Source organism: Telmatherina bonti, assembly GCF_933228915.1.
Source record: "Telmatherina bonti genome assembly, chromosome: 5".
NCBI classification, from domain to species: domain Eukaryota; kingdom Metazoa; phylum Chordata; class Actinopteri; order Atheriniformes; family Telmatherinidae; genus Telmatherina; species Telmatherina bonti.
Window position 1 is genome coordinate 8,171,291 of NC_136623.1, and position 18,514 is coordinate 8,189,804.

General features: G+C 42.7%; 1 protein-coding gene across 1 annotated transcript in view; it reads right to left on the bottom strand.

The window, feature by feature from the left end:
- Positions 1–15,447, bottom strand: part of mtmr11 (myotubularin related protein 11) — a 52,177-nt gene extending 36,730 nt beyond the window's left edge. Inside the window, exon 1 of the mRNA XM_079239982.1 lies at positions 15,071–15,447. Coding sequence (XP_079096108.1) covers positions 15,071–15,127 — 57 coding nt within the window. The 5' untranslated portion in view covers positions 15,128–15,447. The remainder of the gene's footprint in view (positions 1–15,070) is intronic.
- Between the last annotated feature and the right edge of the window lie 3,067 nt (positions 15,448–18,514).

An 18,514-nucleotide genomic window follows, 5' to 3' on the forward strand; every position in this document is an offset into this window, starting at 1 on the left:
GAGCCACCTCAACTGGTTCCTCTCGATGCGGAGGAGCAGCGGCTCTACTCTGATCTCTTCCCGGATGACCGAGCTCCTCACCCTATCTCTAAGGGAGAGCCCGGCCACCCTGCGGAGGAAACTCATTTCAGCCGCCTGTGTACGAGATCTCGTTCTTTCGGTCACGACCCACAGCTCATGACCATAGGTGAGGGTAGGAACGTAGATCGACTGGTAAACCGAGAGCTTTGCCTTCTGGCTCAGCTCCTTCTTCACCACGACAGACCGGCGCAAAGTCCGCATTACTGCAGACGCCGCACCGATCCGCCTGTCGATCTCGCGCTCCATCCATAATTTTGCTTTACCAGGTACAATGACTACAAACATGTTCTGATTCTTAAGGCTTTTATGTGAATGTTTTACTGGTCCGGCTCACTTAAGATCAGATGGTAAGTGGCTGCTGAAGTGAAACGACACTGATTCAGAGTATTAAATCCTGACAACAACTAATGAAACAATGCTATAAAACACAACCGGAACTTAAATTTTAAAGATAAAATACAACAGTTTAAGCGAACAGGGACCACTGAAAGAAGCTTTGTTCATCTCAAATGAATGACTCTTTCTCTAACCTGGCCTTTCAGTGTAAACAACACATCTGTGCCTCGCAGAGCCTTGCATCACCTTTGGTCCAGTGCAGATTCAAACCACAGCTTTTTCTGCCATCGAAGTGACCAGTCTCAATGGGCTCATTAGCAAAGACAAAGGAACAAAGCCCACCTGACGGTGTTCCATGATTCTTAGTTTCCATGTAGCATGTTTGTTCCGGCTTCTCTCTGAAAGCCTAATGTACGACAAGTCGAGTCCGACAGAACCACACAGGCTCTCTATAATCAGTGTGTGAGCTCAGGCGCACATATGCTTCCACTTAACTTCACTACTAACGCCCCCTTGTAAAGAGCATTTACATTTAGCGGCTTGAAATCCCAGAATACGCTGTGTCCTGCAATACGAGAGGAAGGCATGATTGTACAGGTGGCAAACAACTTTAAAATAGAACAGAACAAACTGAGTTAAGATCCAAGAAAACGATCCAGTCGGGCCTCAAACGCCCCGGTCAGCAGTTCCAGAGGCGGGTCGCAGTGAAACAATTAATTATGCTTGTCCTTAAAGCGCCGGCTTTATCGTGAAGGCCTTTGAGTCAGCAGAGACGTGCGAACGACGACAATGAATCTACTCAGTCAGGAACGTATTGCAAACCACTTTGCAGGGTGGTGGAGTCTGTGTTTGCAGTCTGCTGGCGAAAACCTGAGACTGACAAAAAGACGGAACATTTAACAAAGAGGACCTTTGCTCTGTTAGACGCCTGTAAAATCACTGATTCATAGCTGCTTGTTTTTCCTTGCAAGTCAGAGCATCTGGCTGCTTCTTGAAGAAAAAGCCACAGATCCTGCAGTTAGGACTTACAGGCACACGCTACAGCTGCTGGAAACACGCACATATTCTCTGCTTTTCTAAACTCTTATAAAAGAAAAACTTTATCAAGTTAATTCCTTAACTAGATATTAATAACTAGAAAAGCCCTCGGAGAGCGCAGACCTCCACCAAGCATTTTGTGATTAACGCCCAACATAACTTCAAAGTGATCCAGAATCCAGGATCTCTTCTGGATCTCCACCAAAATATAATTTGTTCCGTGTGAGACCCCCAACATATCCTGAAAATTTCATCAAAATTCATCCATAGCTTTTTGAGTAATGTTGCCAACAAACAAACAAACTCCGGTTACAACATAACCTCCTTGGTGGAGGTAATTAAAAGACCAAGTAAACAAAGTCTGCAGAAATACGTAAACAAAAACATTGGACCTTCGTGTCCACCCAATGGCGTGGAAACAAACAAACAGCACCTCTACTGAAAGCACACATCCCACAGATTCCAGTCATACCAGTTTAATGTCGCTATGACCAAGAGTCACTCAACCAGAGTCAAAAGAAGGCTGCATTTATGCTTCACGTTTGACAAACATCATTACATATTCTGTCTTACCTTTGCTGTTTTACCTCCAAAACTTTAATCCACTGCCATAAAACTGCATTCAGTAAAGCGACTACGTTTCCCACGGTGCTTTGGGAGTAGTTAGGTGGACAAAATCACAGTTTTCTGCCCGGTAACAGCAGTTTGATTGGACGAAAACAGGTGTCAGTCATTCAGCGTCACAAACATTTCCTGCTTTGTCGATGCCGATTGGTCACATTTATGTAAACATGATGACATCAGCGTGATTCTACCGTATCACATGATTAGAAAGAGGGGTCGGTCATACCGATTGGACGATCATAGCCAAAGTTACGCGCATCACGCACACGCCCACTGCATACGATGACGTGGTCATCAGTGGCGCAGCGTCTGTTTGTACTTTTTATTTAAAAACCAGAATCCAGGATCTCTTACGGATCTCTACCAAAATTTCATCATTTGTTCCTCGTGACGCCCCCAACATATCCGGAAGATTTCATCAAAATCCATCCAGAACTTTTTCAGTAATGTTGCTAACAGACAAACACTCTGACGAAAACATAACCACCTTGGTGGAGGAAATAAACAATTAGGTTCACATAAACACAGATTGGTGACTTTATTTATATAACTTTTTATTGCAGTAAAAGTACATATGTTTCATGTGAAGCAAGTATGTTTAGGAAGGCAAAATATCTTAATATAACAGGCATCATACTGTCAGGCAACTTGCATGATTTCAACCAGCAACATGTTCAAAGCTGGATGATGTATTTTTAATCTGCTTTGTGCTTTAGGCTTTAAGAGCCTTACTGAACTCATTAAACGGCAGAAAGTCTTCTGTTTGCAAAATCCGTCCGAGAAAAACTGTTTGCTTTTATTACAAGTCAGGACAATAAAAACTTTACAAGACGTCATTTCAGCCAGAGCATTTTTCCTTTTAGTTTTTCCCCATTAGCCTTAAAAAAATGCCTCCTCATGATTTCTGTCTCTGCATCGACACCCACAGAAAACCCACGGCTGAACGTCCGCTTCCAAGTCCGTCAAGACCAATGTGTTTCCAGAGTCTCGTTTAGAAGGTGAAGCATTAACGTTGGGCTGATGCATCCCTGTCAAACACGCCGCGGAGAAAAGGAAAACGCTCATGAGATAATGTCTAAGCATGAACTTAACAACGTCGTGGACAAACTAAGGCCGTCCTCCAGTCACATGTCACTTAAAAACCACATTCCCAGGGTGCTGTTTTTGCTGACATTTTCATTTCTGCTGCATTTTGTGGCTTCTGAGTCAGTATTAAATCACTTTCATTGCCTCCCTCTCTCCTTTGCTGCCTTTTTGCCCCACTTTTGCCCTCCTCCCTGCTTTCATCCTCAGGGACGGGGGCCAAGCCTTGCTGCAGTTTCCATTGCTCATGGCTTCCCCCTGCTACTGCAGCCAGACTCCTGCAGTAAGCGTGCCTTTTCCCGGGTCTGCACGTACTTAACTAACTGAATTAACCCATGAGGGAGCAAACTGAATCGGTTTTTATCATAATGTCTACAATTAAACCCATTTATCAAGCCTCAGAAGTCTAATTTTACTGCCACGGCTTTGGCCAAAGTCTGCAGAATAAAGCTGATATTCACCAACTGCAGGATAAAGAATATTTCTGCATCGGGAATGTTTGCATCTATTGTTAAAATGAACAATTGCGATTCTACTTTCAAGCTCCAACGCTCAGCTTGGGGTTTGTTAGATGCACATCAACTTTAAGCCCCTGCTGAAAGAGACGAGCCGCAGCTTGTTTATTTGTTTTGTGCTTTACATTTCCTCACATGAAGGTAGTCAAAAGGCTTCCTGAATGAAAAAAAATGAGGTCACCATCTAGTTTGACTGAACTGAGCTTAATTTGAAGGCTTTTCAATGCAGATAAAAAAGGAATGCTGATCCTGGTCAGAAAAAGCCGACCTATGAGGATATTCTGAATAAGCTATAACAGAACACAAGAGCTGACATGTAATTTATTCATGCACTGAAAAGAAAAGCCCAAGGGCAAAGCAAAAGTACAAAACCCAGCTTTGAACAGATTCAGCAGATCATAATGAATCGAGGTCCTCGCTGGTAATGCAGACAGAACTGAACGACAGCCTCGCTGTGAGAAAACACTGAAAAGACTCAACCTGATCAAAGTTGAGGGTAAAATAATGAATCAATATTTCATGAACTGGGAATTCTGGCAGTTAATCTTTAATCTTGATTTCCAGCACCTCCCTATCGCGACTTATCCAGCTCTTAACCCCAACTGTCTGCCTGCAGCGATTATACAAACTGCCTCCGTACAAAGGTTTTATTCCAGTCATACAGGTTTGTTTTCTGAAAAACACACACAGAGACAACAGCATCCACATTTTCTCCCGTTCATCTTCATCAGCATGATCATTATCTCTAGAGTCTAGACAGAAGTTATTGCTTCATCTTGGTGAAATATTGATCTGAATGGTCAGATATTGATATTCCAGTCCAGGATAGTTCAGTGCTTTTTAACACCGAGTAAAGACGCCAACATGAGACGAAGAGGCATGAAGGCTTTTCAGGAAGGCCACGTCTGAAGTTATACCTTCTCACAACAGCTAAATAACGACAGCAGAACATCATATTTATGACTTTTGTGTCCGTTTGTTTGGCTCCGAAGTAGAGAAGTTACTGTTATGGATTTTCTTTGTAGGATTGTCAGAGAAATTATCCTGATTTTACAATTATGATTATTAGGGGTGGGAAAATCGAATTGAAAAATCGAAAATCTGGATGTTTTTGCTTTACAATTTTAAAATCAATTTTTCGTTTAAAAAAAATAGATTTTTTTAAAATAAATATAATCTATGATAAAATTGTTGTCATTTTTATTGTTTTTATTGAACTTTTTACTTCTCTTCTTGGGCATTATAGCAGCAGAATGATGGTCTGGCCTATTTGTGTTTTTTTCTAATTGAAATCAAGAAAAACGACATTCAAAAAAAATGTTTGATACATTTCTTTTGTTTTTAATCTACAAATATAAGCAATATCAAATAATTATGAGAATCGCAATTTAAATCGAATCGGCACCCAAAAAATCAGAATCGAATCGGCACTAAAGCGTTTCGTCACAGCCATAATAATTATTCTGCATTAATTTCCCTTTACTATAAATATGTCAAAATAACAGGTGCAGGTTTCGTTATTTTCCATCTTTTGATACCAACATGACATAAAAATCAACAAGTCATATTCCAACAAGCTCTGAGAACAATAAATCACTGCTACATATGACTGAGTTTCTCTCAGAGGAAAGGAGGAAAGAGGAGCTCTGCGTGGACCTGGCAAAGCTCCTCTCGGTGAACTATATTAGAAATAATATGTTTGAACATTTCTTTAAAAACTCAACAGAGAATTAGAATGGCAGGGAAACCATCCATCCATCTAGCTTTGAGTTCCAGCTGCTTTTAGCACAAAAGCTGCTGTTTGAAACATGAAAACTCAAACTCTGAAGAGTAAAGCAGCTCAGGCCGATGAATATAATAACTGACTGACTATAACACGTCCCACACTAACGTAATGACAGGAGGAAACACTGCAGTAAGAGCTGCAAACAACCAAATAAACATCACATTTACGTCCAGAAAACGCCCTTCAAGCCAGTTTCTGTGCATTTATCTTTACTTTGGGCTACAAGCTGCAGCATAGCCTGCAGGAGGGGAAACATTTCCTCCTTTCTCTGCAACTTTTCATCCTCTTCAACGACACCTTGGTGATTTTTTTTAATAACCAAAGAAATCCAGCAGGGATGACGTGATTGTTTGCAGGGAATACCTGGTTGGTCCGTCATACTTTCCCACTCTAAACGCCTCTTCTCCGAGTCTGACACTGTTTTCTTTCCCGAACCGCCAAGTCCTCATTAAATGGCCGAAATGCTCGGTTACGTTTGATCACTAATAAATCACCTAGAAGACAAATTCTTGTGTGATTACAATCTGTTGAAATATCTAGAGAATTTGTATGTTTTCCAAAAACAGCAGAGAGTTGTGAGTCTGCCAGCTGAGTGTGGCGAAGGCAGTGAGATGGAACCAGTCTGCCATGTCAGGTCGCACCAGTTTCTGATCATTATTACATTCTGTTCTACGTGTCTGTCAACACATGAAACGCTTCCCGTATGTCTACAGCTTCTACCTGGCAGTGCATGCTGCTTTCAGGTGTTTGGGATTATTGTCTTTATGAGTCACCACGGTGTGAGGCCTTCTGCTTCACCTCAGACACAAATTCTGCTCGAGGACGAAGAAGGAAACATAAAACCAGGTGATTTCTTGTTTGTTCCGGCAGCAGGTTGTGCGAGGTACGAGAGTAGCAGGAATCTTACCAGGATATTTTCAGTTCTTTCTGTCTCAGATGGTTTTAAAACAGACGAGAATCTCCTAAAATGACAGCAGGTTGTAATGTTAACTTTTAAAAGAATTATTTTCTTTGGTTTAGTGCAGTTTCTTGCAGGCCTGCCTGTAAGGCTGAAGGGGAAATTGTTGATGTTCAACACTTCACAATATCAAGAAATTATTTGGAAATGATCCATTTAAGCCGTTTATTTGGTCAAAAGTGTAGCTGCGATCAGTGGCAGTTTAAGTTATTTGATCATTTGAGTTGTAAGTTACAATAAACGTTTGTTAAGAAGAAACTGCTTTCATGTTATTTCAGGTGAAAATCTATCGAGCCGCTTAAGAGACTTTTAATATTTAAGGGGGAACCAAAGTTTCAATGCTGTTTAAGTCTGGATATATTTTGGTAGAGCTCTTTAAGCAGCGATGAGAAGCTGCATGTGAGCCTGTTAAAAGAGACAAAGAAATGTTTGAATAACGGCAATTATCACTTGGGATTCATGCACTTGAAGATTTAGTTTAACTCCCTTTCTGTTTACTGCGGCCACTACGGAACGTCATCTTGTGTTGTTGTTCTTTCCCTCTTAGCCGAATTCATGTGACACTCAACCTGTTGATTTATGAAACATAACTGCTATAAATTTGTCATGTAATGTATTTTGTGTCTTTGTACAGTTCTCACGGCATGGTTTACTGAGCAAATAAATGACAGAAACTGAAGAACGCCTTGTGTCCGTATTTAATGTGAGGGGTGTTACTAAAAGTTTGACTTTATTCTAATTTCCAGGTGAAAATAGAAGTTTTTTCTGCAACCTAGGAGGGATGGGGATCTTTATTCATGATAATAATGTGATAATCTTGTGGATTGACCAGATAGTCAGGGTACTAAACCTCCTGAATGGGATATAAATGCCTGGAAAACTTCTGTAGATTACCTGAAGGATCAGATTCCCGTCATAAAGTTACTCATTAGCCGTGACAATGTAAAAGATGGCACTCGGGGGTCTGATGGACGCTTCAAGCCATCCATGATCCTCTTAATCATTCATTCATTCATCCTTTCATTAATTATCCTAATTGCTTAATCCAACGAAGGGTGGCAGGGAAGCTGGAGCCTATCCCAGCAAGCTTTGGACGAATAGGATACACCCTGGACAGCTCGCCAGTCCATCGCTCGGCCACACAGAGAGATGAACAACCACTCACACTCACTCCTAAGGGTAATTTAGAGTAACCAGTCAGCCTAACGTGCAGGTCTTTGGACGGTGGGAGGAAGACAGAGTTCCAGTTATCCCGACAGGACGATCCAAACTAAAACCCTGACAGTAATCACAATGAAACCTTGGTAATTAATCGAAGATATTCTACTGGGATCAGCTGCATGGACAGACCGAATGCCACCAGCTCACATCACGGTATGAAAACAGCACATGTGTCAAAAACCAGTACATAAAAGCAGTGTACCTTACTCCATGGACTGTCATTCACAGATCACACAGGACTAGTTCCCCTCCGTTGCTGACCAGGCTGACCTCGCTTACACAGTAAAAGATCATATTTCTGGCAGCACTTCCTTTTCCTGCTCCCAGCAAGGCGTGTCTCCGACACACATTTGCATGAGAGAAAATGAGAATATCATCTGCTCAGGTCCTGTCCTATCAGGGTTCAGATCCTTGGTCAGACAGCTCAGCTCCCCAGACGGTGATGAACAAAGCCATTCAGAAAGCTTCCAACAGACAAATGGCCGAGCACCAACAAGCCGAGCCCTTTCCGTTGGTGAAAAGGACTGCCGGTTAATTATCGCCCAACGCCGGGTCAATAGACCCTCACAGGAACATAAATCTGTCCTGCTGGAAACAAGAGCCCGTTGTTGTTAAAGCAGACGGAGCTTCAGCGGCCGTGAAACTGGGAGTTAGAGGAATTTGGGTGTAATGGCAGCGAGCGACTGGAATGCTTTGGTGTATTCTTATCTGGCTTTCATCTTCAGCCTCTCTGAACGGAGCTCAGATGATCCATTTCTGCTCCTGTTGGGCTTTGTGTTGTTTTCCTTTCATGTTGGCGGCTTCACAGCTGGATGGGAAGGGCTGAAGGAGTGAAGGGATAAGCACAACTAAAATAAGCCGGAAAATGTCTGGGATCCTGCCAAGACGTAGGTCTGGGTATCTGTAGCACGAAGAAGGCAGAAATCTCATTCCTTCATGGACAGGAAGAAAGAAAGGGAATAGGTGAAGCAAGGTGTTTAAACACGCTGCGGATAATGTTATAATAACTAAATAAACAGAGTTTTTACGATTCAGAGGAGGATAGACGGGAATGTCTGGTCTTCAGTCTGAGATCTGTGGGCTCATTTCCAGCGGCTGCAGGTCAGGACGCGTTTTCCTTCTGATGAGGCGCCTCAACCAAGCAGGAACACCAAGATAAAACCTCTGGGGATCCGTCCCTCCATCAGACCCGATGAGGTCCTGGTTCTGGAGAGGATCCGTCCCTCCATCGGACCTGTAGAGGTCCTGGTTCTGGAGAGGATCCGTCCCTCCATCGGACCTGTAGAGGTCCTGGTTCTGGAGAGGATCCGTCCCTCCATCGGACCTGTAGAGGTCCACGTTCTGAGGAGGATCCGTCCCTCCATCAGACCCGATGAGGTCCTGGTTCTGGAGAGGATCCGTCCCTCCATCAGACCTGTAGAGGTCCTGGTTCTGGAGAGGATCCGTCCCTCCGTCAGACCTGTAGAGGTCCTGGTTCTGGAGAGGATCCGTCCCTCCATCAGACCCGATGAGGTCCTGGTTCTGGAGAGGATCCGTCCCTCCATCAGACCTGTAGAGGTCCTGGATCTGGAGAGGATCCGTCCCTCCGTCAGACCTGTAGAGGTCCTGGTTCTGGAGAGGATCCGTCCCTCCATCAGACCCGATGAGGTCCTGGTTCTGGAGAGGATCCGTCCCTCCATCAGACCTGTAGAGGTCCTGGATCTGGAGAGGATCCGTCCCTCCGTCAGACCTGTAGAGGTCCTGGTTCTGGAGAGGATCCGTCCCTCCGTCAGACCCGATGAGGTCCTGGTTCTGAGGAGCATGAGGTCCCTTCATGTTTCAGCCATGTTTCCATGGAGACCATTTTGACGAGGCTTCAGTCAACATTAAATGGATCAACTGAAGGTCCAGATTGGCGTCCCGGGTCTTGGTTCCGGTTCTGGACTTGTTCTCATTTTGTCAGGACATCTTTCAGGTCCTAAATCTTCCATCTTTACCATTTGGCGTGTTTAGCGACACACCGCTCGCCGTGCAGCCGAGTTTCCCGCCAACATCTCTCCGCTCTTCACCAGAAACCCTCCCGCCTGCCGAGCGGCTCTGAGTGTCCGACCGGATGATCCGGTGCGACGTCAGAGCCTGCCGACGCGGCTTGGATTAGATGACACTGCACCATCAAACCAGTCCAGATGCTGCATCCTGCATCTTTAAGAAGTCTGAAAGCGAAGCGTTGAGGTTCTTTACAGAATAATCAGGTAATAAATGATGATTGATCGATGCAAAGTAGAAGTTTGATCGATTCCAGACGGATTTAGTTCAGTCCTGACAGATTCATTTATCCCAAGTGATTCATGAGAAGCCGTCACACAACAACATGCAAACAATCCGAGCAACTATCAGCCATCGCACACTCGCCAATAAAATAATAAAACCAGAATTTATTGAACCAAGAAAAACAAATCCATTAATAAAATTGCTGATGAAAAAATTAGGGGTGAGAAAATCGAATAAAAAAAATAAATAAATAAAATAAATTTTAAAAAAAATAAAAAATAGGGATTTTTTTTTACTTTTTAAAATCAATTTTTTGTCAAAAAAAATCCATTTTTTCCAACTAAATAAAAATTATCCAATATAAAATTGCCATTTTTATTGTTTTTATGGATCTATTTACTTGTCTTCTTGGGCGTTATAGCAGCAGAATGATGGTTTAGCTACTGTGTTTTTTCCGAACTGAAATGGAGAAAATGACGAACAAAAAAAAAAAAAAGGAGGTTTTGTACATTTATTTTGTTTTAATCTACAAAAACCACCAATATCAAAGAATCGTGAGAATCGCAATTTAAATCTAATCGGCACCCAAAAGTCTGAATCGAATCGGGACAAAAGCATATCGTCACGGCCCTAGAGGAAATAAAACCACATCAAAAGCCCCTCGGACGACGCAAGTAAAACGCCAAAATGGCGACTTTGACCTAAAATGGCCGCCTTCCTGTCAACTTTCCACCATGACGTTAACAGGATTTTTTGTTCGCCCTGTCATGTAGAACATGTGTCAAGTTTTATAAAGATTGATGACATGCAGTGGCGGGGCACCAGAAACAGGTGGCGCTCTCGTTCAATTTCGCCTGAATCGTCCGAGCACGCCAAAATACGCAAGAAATACGTAAGTTTTGGGAATGTTCAGGTTCCCAAAAATACATTTCATTTGTCCGACAAATAATAACAATTAGAAGAAAAATAAAAAACGCTTGCATTTCAAGAGGCCTTCGCACCGCCTTCGGTGCTCAGGTCTGATTATCTAAAGTCTGTGTGAGAAGGACGTAAAAGTCTTCAAGCTGAAGGAACAGAGGCCTTCGCACCGCCTTCGGTGCTCGGGTCTGATTATCTAAAGTCTGTGTGAGAAGGACGTAAAAGTCTTCAAGCTGAAGGAACAGAAGCCTTCGCACCGCCTTCGGTGCTCGGGTCTGATTATCTAAAGTCTGTGTGAGAAGGACGTAAAAGTCTTCAAGCTGAAGGAACAGAAGCCTTCGCACCGCCTTCGGTGCTCGGGTCTGATTATCTAAAGTCTGTGTGAGAAGGACGTAAAAGTCTTCAAGCTGAAGGAACAGAAGCCTTCGCACCACCTTCGGTGCTCGGGTCTGATTATCTAAAGTCTGTGTGAGAAGGACGTAAAAGTCTTCAAGCTGAAGGAACAGAGGCCTTCGCACCGCCTTCGGTGCTCGGGTCTGATTATCTAAAGTCTGTGTGAGAAGGACGTAAAAGTCTTCAAGCTGAAGGAACAGAGGCCTTCGCACCGCCTTCGGTGCTCGGGTCTGATTATCTAAAGTCTGTGTGAGAAGGACGTAAAAGTCTTCAAGCTGAAGGAACAGAAGCCTTCGCACCGCCTTCGGTGCTCGGGTCTGATTATCTAAAGTCTGTGTGAGAAGGACGTAAAAGTCTTCAAGCTGAAGGAACAGAAGCCTTCGCACCACCTTCGGTGCTCGGGTCTGATTATCTAAAGTCTGTGTGAGAAGGACGTAAAAGTCTTCAAGCTGAAGGAACAGAAGCCTTCGCACCGCCTTCGGTGCTCGGGTCTGATTATCTAAAGTCTGTGTGAGAAGGACGTAAAAGTCTTCAAGCTGAAGGAACAGAGGCCTTCGCACCGCCTTCGGTGCTCGGGTCTGATTATCTAAAGTCTGTGTGAGAAGGACGTAAAAGTCTTCAAGCTGAAGAAACAGAAGCCTTCGCACCGCCTTCGGTGCTCGGGTCTGATTATCTAAAGTCTGTGTGAGAAGGACGTAAAAGTCTTCAAGCTGAAGGAACAGAAGCCTTCGCACCGCCTTCGGTGCTCGGGTCTGATTATCTAAAGTCTGTGTGAGAAGGACGTAAAAGTCTTCAAGCTGAAGGAACAGAAGCCTTCGCACCGCCTTCGGTGCTCGGGTCAGATTATCTAAAGTCTGTGTGAGAAGGACGTAAAAGTCTTCAAGCTGAAGGAACAGAGGCCTTTGCACCGCCTTCGGTCCTCGGGTCAGATTATCTAAAGTCTGTGTGAGAAGGACGTAAAAGTCTTCAAGCTGAAGGAACAGAAGCCTTCGCACCGCCTTCGGTGCTCGGGTCTGATTATCTAAAGTCTGTGTGAGAAGGACATAAAAGTCTTCAAGCTGAAGGAACAGAGGCCTTCGCACCGCCTTCGGTGCTCGGGTCTGATTATCTAAAGTCTGTGTGAGAAGGACGTAAAAGTCTTCAAGCTGAAGGAACAGAAGCCTTCGCACCGCCTTCGGTGCTCGGGTCTGATTATCTAAAGTCTGTGTGAGAAGGACGTAAAAGTCTTCAAGCTGAAGGAACAGAGGCCTTCGCACCGCCTTCGGTGCTCGGGTCTGATTATCTAAAGTCTGTGTGAGAAGGACATAAAAGTCTTCAAGCTGAAGGAACAGAGGCCTTCGCACCGCCTTCGGTGCTCGGGTCTGATTATCTAAAGTCTGTGTGAGAAGGACGTAAAAGTCTTCAAGCTGAAGGAACAGAAGCCTTCGCACCGCCTTCGGTGCTCGGGTCTGATTATCTAAAGTCTGTGTGAGAAGGACGTAAAAGTCTTCAAGCTGAAGGAACAGAGGCCTTCGCACCGCCTTCGGTGCTCGGGTCTGATTATCTAAAGTCTGTGTGAGAAGGACGTAAAAGTCTTCAAGCTGAAGGAACAGAGGCCTTCGCACCGCCTTCGGTGCTCGGGTCTGATTATCTAAAGTCTGTGTGAGAAGGACGTAAAAGTCTTCAAGCTGAAGGAACAGAGGCCTTCGCACCGCCTTCGGTGCTCGGGTCTGATTATCTAAAGTCTGTGTGAGAAGGACGTAAAAGTCTTCAAGCTGAAGGAACAGAGGCCTTCGCGTCGGGATTTGTTTTGCTTTTGTGCAGATTGAAGCGGCGACCAGAAGGAAGCGGTACTTTCTGCCACCCAAACTGCGACAACGCCGTGATTACAGAAGAGAAGATTGAACAGAAAGGCCAAACTGGGAACCCATGTGGTCTAGAATGAGCCCAGGATTGGATCCAGTCTTCCCACACGCTCATGGAGGAGAAACGGCGAGAGCCTGGGTGGCCTCTGCGTAGAACCTGCAGGACGGCCCCCAGCCTGCCTCTCCACGTTACCATATCGTCATCAGACGCACACGGGACGCCGGTGAGGAGCTGGAAGGATTTTTCTCCTTTGTTAACGTCCCATTCGCTTCAGAAAGAGACTAGAAATCCTGAGCTGTCCAACCACTGTCTCCATGGCGACAGCCAGATGTTGAGTGGTGCACATCACCCCCACTCCGCATGCAAGCCCGGCCTGAGGGGGGAGTAAGCCGGCATCTGTTACCATTTCCCCCTGCGGCTGCTGGAAATATCCAGAGAGAAACGAAAAGCCAGGCAGCACAAAGAGAAGCAGGCCGCGGCGTGCACGTTTAACCCCGAAAGCGCCGCGAGATTCCCCTCTTATGTCAGCGACGTCTCAGGAAGGGTTACTCTGTAGGGTAAGCTGTGAAGAATAGTTCATCCTTTAGGTGATCTACGTTGGTTTTCCAGCGTTTATATCCCGTCCAGGAGGTTTACAGTCCAGCAGCAGCATGTCGGCTTCATTCAGAGGCTGAGAAATCTACGATGATACATGATCACACCATCATTCATCACATTTCCTTCAAAAAAATATCATTATGTTGCTAAACGACCTCTGTTTACCCTCCAGGAATAAACTTCTCACCAACTTTCAGACAATTGCAAAGCTTACATTGATGGTAATGTCCAACCAGGAGTAGACGAAGAAACTTAGACATTTATCTGAAGAGACAAAAAAATACTGTTTGCCTAAAGAAAGATGTTTGTGAAGCAGCTGAGCTGGACGTGGTTTAGTGAGGAAAGCAGGTAAATACGAGCAGAAATGAGGAAAACAATGTGCAGATGAGAAAAGTCTCAACACAGCTGATCTGTGTGTAATTTCTGCTTGGAATAAATAGGTTTGCCTTCATGCAGCTATCTTTATGAATACGTAAAAACAAACTGGAGCTGTTGGATTAAAAAGGGTTGCAATTCTCCGTGCAGTTCTACATTTACATGACAGATTATCACATTAAATCTTCCCCATTTCCAAGAAATTAACATCAACACGAACCCTTTAACAGCTTGAGCATCTTAACGTGCACAGTTGCCCAGATGATGAATCTTGTACTACACTTTAATCCCACATAAAGCAGCCTCCTGCTGTGAGAAGTGATTAAGATCCCCCCACCTCTTTACTAGCCTTTAATTAGACCCACATCCAATGAGAGTGAAATTATGAAGACTTTACAGTAATTATGCATGCACGAGAAAGAAACACTGGGATAAAGAACAAAAACATGTCAGAAAAAGACTATGAGGATGGTTTGCAGTGTTAAAGCCAGCTAGAGTGCAAGCAAGCTGCTTGCACATTTATAGCTCATCTGACTGAATGATGGTTTATGGTTGTTTCCTGTATCATAACACTGGTAGTTTCCTGGCTCTCTGTGGTTTCTCATCACATTCTGCATTATAATGCCTCATAGCCCCAACTAAATCTCAATTAATGCACTTAAATAGTCTTTTACTGCCTCGTAAATCACAGCTATGGTGGAAAATAATACGTGTAATTCATTATGGTTTGAGTATTATTGAGATTAACCACAAAACATGAACAGAAATTGTGTTTCAAGCCAAAAAAAAAAAAAAAAAGACCAAGTAACTGTAAAAAAAAAAAAAAAAAAAAAGCATATAAAAAGAATGAATCATAATAATTAATAAAGACCAGCTGCTTAACAACTATGGATAAGAAGGTCCCATTTGCATACACACACACACACACACACACACACACACACACACACACACACACACACACACACAGAGTTCATTATGAGACCATTAGTAACCCAGTTGTTGGATAAGTTAGTAGGTTTGGCCTGTTAGCTCCTCCAGTAACCTTACCTTAATATCTGGAAGCATTTGTCTCACTTTAAACGTGGTTTTGGATCCTGTTAACATCTTTGACGACGATTTAAGCACCAAAAAAAAAAAAAAAAAGGCCAAATAAAGCTCAGAGGCTGTAGGTTAAAAAATACTGCGGTTATAATAAGCTAACGGTGGCGCGTTCACGGTCCTCTTCTTTCCAGTTTCAGCATAAAACGACAAAAAGGTCGGTGCGTTCAAAGCCCGTTTCACCCCCGGCTTGTCCAACGGAGGTGTTCAGTGAGGACAAGCAAACTATTTTAGCTCTTTTCATCGCTGTCTGCTCTGACAGCATCTGTGTTTCGACCGCACACACAAAAAAACCCACCAGAGCTCACCCCTCTGAAAATCCTCCGCCGGACTATAAACAGCTGTTAGTCACAAACGGAGAGATGCGTTCACGGTTACTGCTGTTTTCCTACCATTTCAGCTCTATTTGTTTATTCCTTCGCCATAGTGAGACACACACACCGGTGGAAAAAATAGCAGCATCTGTGTGGAGCTTCTTAAAGCGGCAGTACATCTGGACAATGAGACGCTTGCAGTTCCGCAGGCCAGCGGAAGGTTTTTCCTACTTTTTTTACAGGTCATTGAACTCACCGCGATCCATCAGAAATTAAGGCGTAAAAAACCCAAAATCTGAAAATGTTGCAGTTTAACCAGATATTTTATGTCCTGTCAGCTTCATTTGACTTTATTTACACAATTCCTGCTATTCAGACCTGGGAAAAAAAAGTTGGGACAATAATTGTTTCCAACAAGTAGCCTAATAGTAAATATGATTCATACAAAACATTTTTATAGAAAGACTGAGCCTCCAAGGAGCAAAGAGTCCCTCCAGTTTAACATCAAATATGTAAGAAGAATTTCTTTTTGTAAAAAGAAATAATTTTCCTCAAAGAAAGATGAGAAGCATTTCATGTTTTTCTCTTTACAGTGGTTAAACCATTTGAGGAATTTTAGAGTCTATAAGAGAAGAGATTAAACTCTTGATCTGCATCAAGAACCATCATTTATCAAGAGCTAGTAATAATAATGATAATGAGAAAAGAGTATATATATATATATATATATATATATATATATTCTTGTTTTTCCACCACAGCTTTAAATTTGTCAGCAACCCACACCTGGTAAAACCAACTATTTACAGTAAATTTGATCAAAGTTTTTATGAGTTAACGTGTTTAAAATCTATTTTACTGTGAATGCCAGCGCAGGTCAAAATGAAAACGAGGAACCGGTTGCTATTTCGGTTGAAGCCAGGCCACAAAACCAACATCCAGAAAACATTTCTACTGGTAAAACCTTCCCCATATCATACCATATCACACTAGAAACTTAACTACAAGATAACCTGCTAATTTACCGTCCTGTGTCTCTTTTTAGTCAGAAATACCTTTCTCTGATCCTGCAGTGAATCCATACAGAGACCTCTTCTCTTATCCAAACTTGTAGAAGAAAAACACCAGAAACTCTTGTTGAGATGAGCGAAGGAAGTCAGGATTAAAGAGTTTCCTCTCTGGGAAGGAAAGGGAAAGTTGAAATAATCCTGAGTGACTCTTCGTCCTGCTGAACAGGTGAAGAGATGATGTCCGACTGAACTATAATAGAGAGGTCTGGATTTTTACCACATGGGAAACTGTTCAATATTACATTAGGGTCTCCGATTTCTCTAATACATAAAACAGACCCAGACACAGGACCTTGCATCATCTGAGCTGGAGTTATTCACCAATGTATAATGCAATGAGGTTAAGAGTGAAATATGGGACTCTTCATCCTAATCTGCTCCAGTTATTTGGATTAAATGCTGAGAAATGTTTTATTTTGGATCAAAAGTTCTGCTTTCTGTTGTCTGACAAAGAGATTCTGGACAGACATCACACCAGCAGAGCTGAGTGAAATCCTGAAAGCATGTCAGTGTTTGTTGGACCAGCTCCACAAATACAAGGTCAAACTTAAAGACAATCTGCCGATAAGGATGGAGGATCAAAATACAAAAAGCCTCCATGAACACTGCTAATGATCGGATTAGAACATTAAAAACAGCAAAAAAAAACCAAAAAAAAAAAAAAAAAAAACCTGTAAGACAGAAAAATAAATACAGATAATACAGATGCTCTGAGAAACTTCTAAAAAATGTATAAAATAAAATAAATATGGAATCCAATTATAATTCAAAATAAAATAAGAAAATAAAAAATAACTATGGAATATAGTTATAATTAAAAATAAAATAAAACCAAAAAAAAAAAAAAAAAGTAATACGAGTTATAATTTGAAATCTTAATGTATGTGAACGTGTTAGGTTGTTTGTCTCTGTGTTGGCCCTGCGATGGACTGGTGACCTGTGACCTGTACTGGTGTACCCCACAACTCACCTGAAGGCTGCTGAAGTCGCCTCTAGCTCCCTGTGACCATTCATTGAATTAAGCGGCTTCAGAAAAATGAATGAATTTATGAAGAACCAGAATTTTATTCGTAGTTTTAGGCTTTAAACGAAAGAAAAACATCAAACTTTGTCAAAATGATGGATATATATTGTCTCAAACAGGATGTATATGTTTGTGGAAAATCAGTCCTGGTGTTGTGTCCCGTTGTGGAAAGGTAATGGATTTATTCCATATTCCTATATTTCTTATAATATCTGCTTAAAAACATTAGTTTGGTCTTTATCCTTCTAGTTTTTTTTTTTTTTTATTAAGAGCCACTCGTGGCTCCGGAGCCAGACCCCCATGTTGTGTCCGAATGTCCACACTATTCCCTACATCGTACCCCCTATAGTGCTCACTCCTTTTTCTAGGGGTGTCTGAATGACCAGAAAGAAACAAATTGTAAATTCAAAATTACCCACAATGCATCTTATAAAGTAATGAGCATCTAAGGCCACTAGACGGGCCAATACAGACCACAATGCATTGCGGGAAGGAGCAAGTGACACGATTATCAAAGCAGGTTTAAAATAAAAAAAAAAAATCTGCAAAAAATTCATTTTTAACCTTATTTACTGAATAAACATGCAACAAATAAATATTAAAATACTATTTTAGAAAATATACTATTTTCACAGGAGTTTAGATTGGATTTGGAATGAGGCGTGGTGGTTGCTGTGGCAACAGCTGGTGGTCATGTGGACATCTGGACACAGCTGTGAGGATGCTGTGCACATCTGGGTGGGTTGTTACAGCGTTACTGCCCTCTAGAGGCCTGGCATGCACGCTGCATCGTTTCATTTTCTCCTGCATGGAGGTGGAGGTCACTCCGCTGTTGTGTAAATGCTTTTACTTTGTTTTAAAAACACACAAAGGAAGACGTGCTGCGCTTTGTGTGGAAACGTTGTGATGCTGAATTAGGCGGACTGGCACCAGCTCGGTGACATAACTGGTGCCGTTTACACCACGTTGTAAAACCCTCCGCTAG